Source organism: Cupressus sempervirens, chromosome 5 (assembly GCF_028749045.1).
Source record: "Cupressus sempervirens isolate cs-2001-9-10 chromosome 5, ASM2874904v1, whole genome shotgun sequence".
Lineage (NCBI taxonomy): Eukaryota > Viridiplantae > Streptophyta > Pinopsida > Cupressales > Cupressaceae > Cupressus > Cupressus sempervirens.
The window spans coordinates 768,919,212-768,931,980 of NC_143122.1; the positions used below are offsets into that span (position 1 = coordinate 768,919,212).

General features: G+C 37.3%; 1 protein-coding gene across 1 annotated transcript in view; it reads right to left on the reverse strand.

Annotated features, from left to right (window-relative positions):
* The window catches only part of LOC149558176 (protein LATERAL BRANCHING OXIDOREDUCTASE 1-like), a 31,250-nt gene extending 20,746 nt beyond the window's left edge, over positions 1-10,504 (reverse strand). The window contains exons 1-2 of the mRNA XM_089832528.1: positions 9,878-10,504; positions 9,109-9,350 (exon numbers count right to left, since the gene is read on the reverse strand). Coding sequence (XP_089688654.1) covers positions 9,109-9,350; positions 9,878-10,147 — 512 coding nt within the window. The 5' untranslated portion in view covers positions 10,148-10,504. The remainder of the gene's footprint in view (positions 1-9,108; positions 9,351-9,877) is intronic.
* Between the last annotated feature and the right edge of the window lie 2,265 nt (positions 10,505-12,769).

Below are 12,769 nucleotides of genomic sequence, written 5' to 3' on the forward strand. Positions count from 1 at the left end.
ACCAACTATTTTTTGGATTCAGAGCTAGTCATGCCCTTCTACAATGCTCCATACATTCTAGTAATGTTGGCAGATGGGTTTCCTTCCCATTGAACATCGACCAATCAACCAGGAATGCCGTAAAGTTGCTTCTTCCCATTCTGTCAAATATGTGAAGTATAATTCATTGAAATGTTGCAAGAGCATTACATAATCCAAACGACATTCTATTGTATGCATATACCCCATCCTCTACTACAAAAGTAATTTTCAATTTATCTTTATTTGCTAAACTAATTTGGATATAGTCGGAGAACCCGTCCATGAACAAGTACATGTCTTGTCTAGCTACCTCCTCCAATATCATGTTTGTAAAGGGTATTGGAAAATGATCTTTTATTGTCATAGCATTTAAGCACTGAAATCCTATGCATACTCTGATATGATTTGCTTCTTTCTTCAACGAGATGACTATTGGAGACACCCATTTGCTTGTGTGTACCTTGAAAATAATCTCGGCTTCTAGCATTTTTGCAATCTCTTCCTACACCTTGGTTGCGTAATTCTTATTCATAGATATGGTCTTTTTCCTACTAGTCGAGCATTTAGTAGCAGTGGTATCCTATGTATACAGTTCTAGTAGAACTCCTCTGAGACCCATGTATGTCCATGAAAAAAAATCTTTATATTCTAGGAATATTTTGAGTGCTGCCCCCTTAAGAGTTGGGTCCCAATCATCCCCCACTATTATAGGTTTTGGTTATTTTTGATCTCCTAAGTTGAGTTCCACCACCTTTGGTTCCTCGTACCTTATTTCCTCATGTTCCTTGAACTGGTGCATAGGTGTTTCATCTACCCACACCATTCCTTCCTTGTACTCCTTGTCTTCCTTTGGGTACGGGTCCTCTTCTTCCTCAATTTTGGCAATTTTGAGCATATTGCAGCTTGGTTGGAACACCTCATATTCCTCTATTTTCCAATGAACCAATCCACTTAGGATGTCTTCCTTGTTTGGTTCTATCTCCCCGTTTCCATCTCACTCCCTACCTTCTGAGTCGGAGTCGGGTGCCAATTCTTGACTGACTATCTGGGTTTGTAAGTCAATTGTGTATTTTTTCCCTTCACTTTCAATGGATAATATGTTACACTTCCAATTATGAGTGGCTTTGGCCAGCACTAGCCATTCCGTTCTTGGTAAGGCATTATAGTCTTTCTTCTTTAGTGTGATAACTACAAAGTCCAAAAGGAATTGTTGTGTTACTATAATTACCTTTTGGCCCAAGAGTGTACCCAAAGGTTTTATGCCATGCTCGTCCACTCCTACCAAATTGAACATAGGTGGCCAGAGTGTGGGCTTTCCCAATGCCTTCCTAGTTTCCTTAGGAAGCATGTTTACTTTAGATCTCCGTCTACTTTGGTGTTGGTTAGCTTGTGCCCCATGATTTCAATTTCCACCATGGTAGGAGTTCTTCCCATTCCTACAGCAAATAGTGTTGGATTTGGAATCATTTTGCACTCTGGTGCTTCATTTTTGTTGTTGCCTTCCTTGGAACTACTCTCTCCATGTTTGATGTTATCTTCTCCTATTTTAGAGATTGTCATATTTAATTGTGGCAAGGTTTCTAGTAAGTTCATCACCCTTATTGTTATGGTAGCTTGCAACATCTGTCTTATTGTGTTGGTTTTAGATGCGGATGAGGGACAGAAGGGTTTACTATATTATGGCCGTGTCCCTCTTCCAGTGCCATTCATCTCTAGCCATTCCTTCTCTGTTTGGGGATCAAGCTAAGAAGCTTTTTTGGCCTGTAGACGAGTGACGATCATTATTTGTTCTATTTTTGTGACTTCCAGCATGTTCACAACTTTCCTTTTGGGACAATCCACATCTTTGTGGTTTCTTGGTCCACACCACCTACATATATTGCTTCCACCGTTTTTGGCAATCTCGTGTGAAATGTCCCCACTCGTTACATCTTTGACACTGAATCATTGGACGACCTTTTTCATCATACTAAATACGACTGCGTGGTGTGTTTTTGTTACTATTGCCTCCTCTTCTATTGTTCTAGTATCCTCCTAGAGAGGCATCAAAATTCTTGTTTCTTGGTGGAGTTATAGGCAATGTAGATTGTTCTCCAGTCAGGAGTACTTGAGGCATTCTTTAAGGAAATGTCTTGCTACCTGACAGATGTCACAAAACAAATATTTTGGACAATTACTTTTTGTGTGTCCCTCGCTATGCCACTCTAGACACCATACTTCTTCGTCTCTTTTAGTTTCCTTTTCCACTTTCGCCATCTGCATCATATCTTTGCAAAGTGCTTGGATCATTTTTTATTCTTCTTCACTTTCCTTCTCACTACTAGCATCGCTTATTCTCTTCCTACTTCAGGTCATTTTTTCCTTGCTCTCAATATCCAGAGCTCTATCACAAGCCTTTTTGTAGATCAAAGGAGGTACTACCTTCATTTTCCTTTGGATGGAGAGGTTCAACCCTTCTATGAACCATCATTTTTATAGTTCATCAATTGGTTTTTTGGCCAGTTTCCCTATCAATTCTTTCAACCTCTGGTGATATACCCAAACACTTTCAATCTTTCCTTTTTGGGTGTTATATATTTTTTCTACCACCTCATCATCATCCCTCAATAACTTGAATTCTGCTTCAAATGCTTTCTTCAAGGTCGGCCATGATGCCTCAACTCATCCATAAGGTCTGTGTACTAGTTGATTGCTACTCCCCGGAGAGTGGAAGGAAAGGTGTTTAACCAATATTCCTCATCATCTTGTCCTCTAGCCTCCTAGATAGTCACGCATTTCTTACAGTGCTTGATAGGGTTTTTCGATCCCTCACCCTTGAATTTAGGGAGTTTTTGTTTATCTGGTGTGTTCAGCATTTCCATTCGGTTGGTTTGCTATGGATTCTCGCCTTCTTGTCCTCCTTGTATGCTTTTATTAGGTTGAAAGGATTCCCATCCTCCACACTCACCTCCTCCTTTGCCTCGATGGAATTGGAAATCCCTTCCCTTACATTGGCCTTCTCTTCCACCTTGGTGGTAATGTTATTCCCCCCTGCAAGGAGTTTTTGGTTTTGTGTTCCCTATGATTACTTCATCAAAGATGGCTAACCTTTCTATTCTTCTTACCATATTTTTCAGCAAGTCTGCAACTTCCCTTCTATGCTTTATTCTTCATCCCTGTCGAAAACATGCTCACGATGTTCTTTTCCTTTCTGTACTTATTGGGCAAGATCGTGTAGTCTTCACTTCCTTTCTACTTGTTCTTGTGCTAGTAACTCCCACCTCACTTCCTCCTCTGTGTCTCTTAATTGGGTTTCCTTCTTGTATCACCTATCTTTATTGGGAAGGAAGGCCATTAGTTAATGGTTCGTTTTGTGATTCTTGTGTCCTCTGGTATCTCCAACAAGGGTTTGTTCTACAGTTGCTTGTATCCCTTGGCTCCTCATCTTTGTGGGTCCTTTGATAGAATCGTTGCAATATTTGTTGCCTTCTTTGTTACCTCAACTTGGCTTCTTTGTGTTCCACTACTACTACTAGCCTCCATGCGAGCAACATTGGAAGATTCCCGAGGAGATCGTACATATCCTCATTTACTATGAGTTTGGTACGTACTGTACCGATGGGGAGAGCCCTTTGCTTTGCCTCATGTTGGGCGTACTCGTCAACTGCTACATCCCACGCTTATACGAGGTCTTATGTCAATTGATCCTCCCTCGTCACTTCCTCTTCCTCGATGTTGCTACCACATATCACTATCTACTAGTTGAAGGATCGGCCCATTATGTTTCCATCTTTCTCCTACCTTCCTAGTCTTGGATTCATACTTAGGCAACGATGCCAGAAATGTTACTACCAATATGGCAAGCCTATTTTCAGTACAACACTAATGTACTATTTATATGAACACATAAATAAATTATGGTCTACGGTGCTACAATACTATTGCATTACAAGAAATGAACACTACTTAGAATATGGAAGATTATATCTTTATTAATTGTACCAACCAAGTTACATAAGTTACATACCAATACCAATGATATCCAATATTCTCGTAACTTTCTATGGCAACTGAGCACTACATATAGTGCTCGGATTGGTTACCAATACCAACCGACATGACCTTTGGCACAAAACTTCTCCTAATAACTGCTTAATTACTTTATCTCACTACAATATACTTTGATATCCCCATTAGGGTAGTTGCTCCTTGGGCAGGTATTTTGGCATGCAACTTAACATGGTTCGTTGTTCTCTACTATAATTTAGTTATTTCCTGCTGCTAGATCTGAACTTTCTTTATTTTCCCCTCATCTGCCCCTTCTCTCCAATGAAATGTCTTCCCTTGTATATTTTTCAATGGAGGGAGTCACAAATCTTCATCTAGCAAGTGGCAAAACTCTTCAAGTTGGCCCTAGATAACAACCTATTTAATCTTGGTTGACCCTTATGTGCATGGTCATTTATATATCTAATTCCCACACCGCCCTACATAAATCACTTTATTCTTAATCAGGTCGACCCTGCTTAAAAGATTATTTATTGAATTTCCATTGGATGTGCAGACTAAGTTTATGTTTATTTGTAAGCTAGGCCTTTTTAGTTTTTCCATTTCTTTATATCCCTAATCATCTATTAAGGCTGCAATCTGTCCATCATGGCAGGGGCATGACATTTGTTCAAGGATTTTAATATTTGAAGGTACTCTTTGTATTCTGTTCTTGGTAATTTGTTTTGTTTGCAATAGATAAATCTATCTCACTATTGGTTTTAGCTGCAACATATTGGTATCGGAATACCTTCCATGACCCAATGAGGAACGTGGGGTAGAAGAGGTTGGAAAAATGCTAGAGGGAAAGACAATGTATTAGATGAAATGTTCAATAGGCTTTAGGTCCTTGCACACAGATTATCATGTGATTATTGGGAGGAAGAACTAGAAGATCAAGAGGGTCGATCAGGAAAGTCTTATTAAGGTTTTTACCAAATAGGGAACTAAAGTTGAAGTTGAAGTCCCTATTTTAAAGATGAGTTAAATCCATAAATGTTTTTAGATTGGACCCAGGAATCATTATTTTTTTGGGCATGGGAGGGATTGAAGAATCTGATCCCCATTGGGTCAAAGCTACAGTGACCAAACTGAAGTCTTGTGCCACTTTATGGTGTGAGAATCTTAAAAACACTACCAAAAAAAATCACACTTTGGCCAAGAATGTTAAAACAATTGAAAACTAAGTTCATACCCTTCAACTATCAAGAAAGACTCTTTACTGTTTTTCAAAATCTTAAGAAGAGAGAGTTGACAATATCATCTTATACTGAACAATATTTGAGGTTGCAAATTAGGAATAATTTGGTAGAAGATGAAGAGCATGCAGGAACTGGGTACATTAATGTCCTCCAATCCCAACTCTAGAATCAATTAGCCTTACTCAAAGAAAATATTGTGGATAAGGTGTATCAATAAGCCTTAAAAGTAGAAGAAAAATTGAATAGGATGGGAAAAGTCACAAACAAAAGAGATGCAGAGGTTTAGATAGAGGTAAAGAAAGTTCATCCCTATTGGTTGATGAAGAACATAAAACACAATGTGAAGGCAAATTAACAAGGTAGGGGTAGCTTTAGAGGCAGAGGATGGGAACAACAACTATCCAATGGATGGAACCTTTGAAATGCTTCATTTGTAGTGAAAGCCATATAGTTGTAGACTTCCCTAGAAATTCCCCAAGAGCAATGGTGATCCAAGGAAAAGGAGAAAAGCCCTTGAGAAGAAATAGGTGTGAAGTTGATGTTGAACAAAACATTGATTGTTGGTGACAAAGAAATTCTTATAGTTGACTAGAGAAGGAATAGCATGCTTTGAACATGATGCCATTGTAAAGATAAGGTGTGCAAAGTAATTGTGGATGATGCACTCATATCCTCGTAAGTACAGAAATGGTGCAAAAATTATAGTTGATGCCTTCTGAAGCTGAATCCTTATAAAATGTATTGGTTAAAGAACGATCATAATGTGTTTGTTTACCAATATTGTTTAGTTGACTTCAAAAATGGTCCTTATGAGGATAGAGTGTTATGTGATATAGTACCAATGTATGTTTGTCACCTATTAGTGGGAATACCTTGGTTATATGACAAAAATCAGAAATGCAACTATGGCAGAGAAATCACCTATGGTTTCAGCGAGGGCATAAACTCCATGTATCGAAACCATTTAAAGGAGGAGAGATAATTGAGGTAAGAGATTTTTCTATGTGGTGTGTAAATAATTTTTTAGAGGATCTAAGGGAGTTGTTGACTTGGTTGAATTTTCATAAGTCCACATAAGAAAGAAAAAGCTATAGATTTTTTAGAGCATATCCAAGATAAACATCGGCATGTTAGGCTCTAGTTGGAGTCAATGAATAAACATTATAATAAGAGAGCTGATTTTGATAGGAGAGAAGAGGTCTTTCAGGAGGGAGAAATGGTCATGGTTCATCTATGCAAGGAAAGGTATCTCAAATAAGCTACAAAACTATGAAACCCAAGAAGATTGGACCTTGCAAAATTACAAAGAGAACAAATGATAATGCCCACCAAATTCATTTGCCTGAGGACTCGACTGATCATTATTCCTATTCAGCTGAAGCTACAAAAGATAAGAGGGAAGATGTACAAAATAAGAAGGAAAACAACATCTAGACTAAGCAGTTGCCAAAGAATAAAATGGTGCAGGTCGAACACATTCTAGATACCAAATTGCTGGAAACATGATCCAGGAGGTCATATAAGCTTTATTTCGAGAAGTAGAAAACTCATGGATCACTGAAGCTGATTTGATTAAGTACAATAGATCAGAACCAAGATGTCTGAATTTTCAAAGGAGTCACTGGGTCCCCCTTACATGGACCGGGAATTGCTTGACTCTCTTACCCAAAAGGTCCAAGACCTTGAGGATTTGGCTTCTAAAATATTGGTTTGTAGTGAGGACATTCGGTTCAAGTGGTTGAAGGGTAATTCTCAATTCAAAGGCTCCTAGCCTACAGAACAAGGGTTTTACACATCATGAGAATACTGAGAAAGACTACTGTATGACACTTCCTGTTGATCACAATTTTCATCATAGCCACATTTTTATGTAGCAGCTTGAATGAAGCTTGATTATGTGGTACATCTCCCTAATAGACATTTTCCAGGTTCTGAAAGTGGAGCAGAGGAACAGCTATTTTTAGCTTTCTCTTCTTGGGCTGTTGTCTCCGTCACTACACAAATTGTCCTGTTCCCTTTTTGGGATTGGATAGTAATCTCGTGAATAGTTTCCAGTTTAACTTGGAGCAATTTTCAGGAGAGGTTTTTGTTAATTTAAAGGAGGATTGGGAATAGAGCAAGCTAGTGATAGGATTGGAGACAGCAAAGAGGCTGGGACTCTGCTAGTTCTCCAAATGTATTTCTTTCTTTTCTATTCTTTATTTTGTCAATGATTCAAGGAGATAGTAATAAGATATCTGTTTTGTTCGGGGATTTCAATATTTGAAGTTGCTCTCAATACTCTGTTCTTGGTTATTTGTTCTGTTTTCTGCAGACCATTTATTTAAGCTGCATCATGTTGAAGAAGATTCCAATCTTTTGTGGAATTCAAAGAAGAACAAGCTGTCACATCCCTGCCTATGCATTCACCGTAGTTTTTGACAATTTCAAAAATAAAATGCATTAGTGGTCGAAGGGGTGGATCTTACAAATTTTGGCAGTGCCAGCATCTCTTGCGGGGATTTGGGACATGATTTAACACCCTTCTATGTCTTCTATAAGTCTAGTGGTTGTATTGGGCATTAACAATTCGATCTTTTGGTGAAATGGCAACCTCGACTTCTAACAAGTGATATCAGAGCTTGATCACGGGTTCAAATCCATGTAGGCCCAATGAGTAATACTAGGAGGGGGATTGTTGGCAGGGATTTGCAACCTGGTTTAATAGCCTTTTGTGTCTTCTATAAACAACCACCCCTACTTCTAACAACATAGGCAACGAAGCAACCAGGTTCAAACACTAGACCTATTGAATAAACCTGCTTAAATTGAAATAATATTGACATTTCTGCAGAAAAATCAATCTATAAATTGAGATTGAAGGACAGGACTAAAAAAAGCTTAAAATCAAGGGTATAATTAGTATACACCCTGCTAAATCTTACGGAAACTATTTCAAATTGACCAAACTAAGGAAATCAAACCACTTGAGAGGAATGGATAATTGGTCCAAAAAGATTACATTTCTTAGTAACCAAAGTTAAGAAAATATCTACATAAGCCATATATTAAGTCCTAAACAGGCCAAAACAAGATCAGTGAATAACCTAAAAATAGTATGACTAGAGCTATTATCAAGTAAATAACAATTATGGCCATCTAATAAATGAGGACGGCTTATTTCCGAGGGGAGAAGGATGTACATCCCAGCCTATGCATTTATGGTGGCGGTTGACAATTTTTTTTGAAAAATAAAAATAACAATTTAGTGGTCAAAGGGGCAGATCTTACGTAACAGATCAAAACAGTGCAACGAAATCCTTCAAAAACAAAGAAAGTTGTCATGCAATTTAAAAGACACTCTTCTACAGTAACTATGTTAGAGAAAAGAAGAAAATAGCTTGTGATTGTTTATGACGAGCAAAATTAGATGCTAAAAGACTCATAAAATAATGGTGATTGTAAATGGGTTTCTACTTTCTAAACAGTATCTTGAGTGGACTGTCATAAGAGCTGAAGTGGCAGACATATGATTGCGAAATCACATTTAAAAAGGATTAATAAAAGAAATTCATGAGATGAAGTTAGAATACATTAATTTTGGTTCACTGTCAACATTCATAAATACTTTCAATTACTTGATATGAATAATCTACAATGTGAACTTTAAAATCTGTTGGATGTATTTTGCTTACGATTAATTCTCTCTGTTTTTCATTTTCCAGGATGATTACAAGAGTATGCCCTTTAGAGCATGGTATGTATATTATGTAAGAATACTTTTATTGTACATTGCAATTAAATTACTAGAATCACATATAAATGGAATATGAGTACAGGATTTTATTACTGCTGCCTGAATTTAAAAATGATTAGGTACCTGAAATCTGCTGGATTTGTTGGCCAAAAATTCATATTTCTATTCTCTGGAGGTAGAGTTGTCAAGAACAAGGTATCTGTCCAGTCCAGTATTTGGTCATCTGAAGCTACAAATGTCTGACCATAACCTTCAAGGTCTTTTATTTCGTACTTTAGCTTTTCTTCCAATGGTAGCTGAACGAATTCTTTCACAATTCCCTTCATTCTTTGCAGCAGAGACAGAGGAATTCCATGATTGACAGCCTGTCATAATGACATGCATACCACCTTAGCAAAGAAAGCAATCAAGAGGATGGACAATTGGAAGCTTACATTACATACAAATAGCTTCTGAATTACTATTGTGACATGAAAACGAATTATATCCCGAAGAATCCTTAAGAAATTCCCAAATTCTGAGGAGACATTTTCTTAGATCCTTCTGTAGAAAAAGTGGTGGTCTCTACTGGTTTTCTTATTGAAAGGAAAAGGAGGTTCTTGAAGTAAGATAAGATGGATCATTTATAAGAAACACATACAAGATGTGGCACTGAAACTACCCCTTACGTTAGTATTGCTAAACTACGCATTCCAAAAATCACAATATAGAAAGGTCCAAGAAGCCAGGGCACTACAAAAGTCACAATATTAATAAAAAGTTACAAACAAACACTTCAAAATGGAGACTTAGAATCCTGCTTTAAACCTGCCAAATTTCTTGTTTGCAAACTACTATTTTCAGGCAATTGCGAGTTTATTACTTAATTTATAATCAAATTTATTGTACCCACTTGAAAAAATCCCCATTGCTGGCATGCAACACCGAGCTTTTCCAATTCTTTTTGCCTGCTGGATTCCGAATCACTCGAAAACATGCCCATATCAAGTATGGGAATGTCCGTTTGATGAAGAGGAAAGTCATCTGGGCGTTCTTTCTCTGATCTGATAAATCTTTGAGGAAGGCTTTGAAGGTTCTGAGATGCCAATTCCTGAACAACAGGAATTGGAAACCTTTTCGAAGAACCCTCTGAAGGATCAAACACGGTGGCTGAATTAAACATGATGCTTATTTGATCGATTTAAAAAAAGCCAGCTTTTTCTTTACCCCTAAACGGAATATATATAATTGGCTGAGTATGATAGCCATTCTCCCCTCTGTTACACCTACTTCAATCTACCGCTGACTAGCATCTACATTTCATATTTTATCCAACTGTTTTTGAAATGTCATCTCAATTCTGTTAAAAACTGTTGTTTAGGTGCCTCTTCAACCAATCAACCAAACTATAAATTTAAAAATAATCCAATGGACGCCATTATTGTACTCCCACTGAGATCATCTTCTTGAGGAATAATAGTGATGCATATCACTAGCAAACTTTCAAGCTTCGCAGTCAAACAACGTGTCAAACAAATACACTAGAGATGTGTCTGTCATTGATATCTAAGTACAATGAGAAAACCTTTTAAAATTTGTTACGCAAGCACTTTGACTTTTCATCTTCGGCCGAAATTGTTATATTATTAGGAAAGCGAATTTACTCTTCTCATTTTCTTTAATATGCCCAAACCCAAGTTTGAAGATGGACATTTTACACACTTGTGGACACATATGCGCACACACATATATATATATCCCCATCCCTCTCACCCACTATCATCATCCACTCACCATTCATTAACGCCCAACTACCCTCATACACTTATCCACTCACCATCCCTTCTCTCCCTCTCACCAATCCTCAACAAACCTTCACCCTCTATACCCTCCTTACCTGAGTTAGGTAAGGAGGGTATAGAGGTTGAGGGTCTGTTGTTTAGCATTAATGGATGATGATAGCGGGTGAGAGGGTTGGGGGTATTTTATAGAGTGAGCTGGGTAAGGAGAGTATAGAGGGTGAGGGTCTGTTGAGGATTGGTGAGAGGGGGAGAATGGATGGTGAGAGGATTAGTGTGTGAGGGTAGTTGGGCATTAATGGATGGTGAGTGGATGATGATAGGGTGGTATTTTATAGAGTGAGTTGGGTAAGGAGAGTATAGAGGGTGAGGGTCTGTTGAAGATTGGTGAGAGGGGGAGAAGGGATGGTTAGTGGATGAGTGTGTGAGGGTAGTTGGGCATTAATGGATTGTGGCGGTCCACTCACCATCCATTAACGCCCAACTACCCTCACACACTCATCCACTCACCATCCCTTCTCCCCTTCTCACCAATCCTCAACAGACCCTCACCCTCTATACTCTCCTTAATACCCCCAACCCTCTCACCCGCTATCATCATCCATTAATGCTATAATATATATATATATATATATATATATATAAAAGTTTTATTTGTTGATTTTTGAATTTTGTTTTTGTTTCTTGTTATTCTTGTGTTTTGTGTAGGGTTCTTAATTGTTGATTGATATTTTTATACTTGTTATTTTTTGTTCTTCAGTATTTGAATGCTTTGTTCTATTCCTTTATGTCATGTTTTAACATCTTTATTAATAACTTCTTGTTTTTAATTTCCTTTCTCTTGAGCATCATGATGATAGATCACAAAGGGTGATCCAAAATGTTACATTTTTCCTAAATTGTTTGTTGTTTTACACCATGAAATATGTAGATTAAAAACAAAATCTATTGTATTTCAGAATTTTTGAAATTTAATCAACTATATATTTTAAATGGAGGGTACTCACACCACTGTGAAATGGATATCATGTGGATCCAAAAAGGTGAAGTCCTATTACGATTAGGGGAACCGATCTAGTAGCTATCCAGGATAACTTTGTGATGTACAATTCCTAATCAAAATGTCAATTTTTTCAGTGAGCTTCCATAGGTGAGTGAAGAGCTTAAAGCTAACCTTTCGGCTTTCACACATTTGTAGAGCTCTTTGTAGTATTTATAGAGTGTGAGGTGGTCTAAAAGCATCATTTTGAAATGTCCCCCCACTAAGATCCCCTAATAATTGTTATAGTACTTTTTGGACAAATGGACCAATCAATAATCAAGAAAACTAAAAATGAAAAAAATGGAAGAAAACTAAAAAATGAAAAAAAAAGACAACTATTGGTGTTCATGGTGATTTGTTTTGACATGTTTGTGTGCAAGTATTAGGTTTTTTTGGGCGGTAATTAGGAGGGAAAGGTAACTGTTAACATAACAACATTGTGTACATGAGCAACAACTGGCTCGTTTCCCCTAGCCCGAAACTTTTGGGAGTCTAGATACAACAGTCTGTCATTGCTTGAGAAAAGGAGGCATTTATATTCGTCTCAAGGAGATGGTTGATTGAAAGTTAAAGAAAATCGCTTGCCATGTCATGTCTAAAGTAATTCTTTAGAAAATTATAGACTTTCCATATTGATTTCTGATTGAAAGTTTAAGAAAATCATTTTCCATGTCATGTCCAAAGTAATTCTTTAGAAAATTATAGACTTCTTTGTATTGATTTGATTTGTTACAATTCAAATGTAGGAATTGGTATTCATGACGAGTCTCATAAGAACTGCAATTAGAAAATAAATAAAAAAGACAATGTTTCTTAGGCAGAGATACATAACAAATACAATGTAGGAAACAACAAAACCAACAATGCTTTTGATATGAGTACGAAACCAATACAAAAGTTTGATTTTGTTTTAAGAACATGTTGCTCCACTTTTCATCCCCTAATTGATTAGCAAAAGTGAATG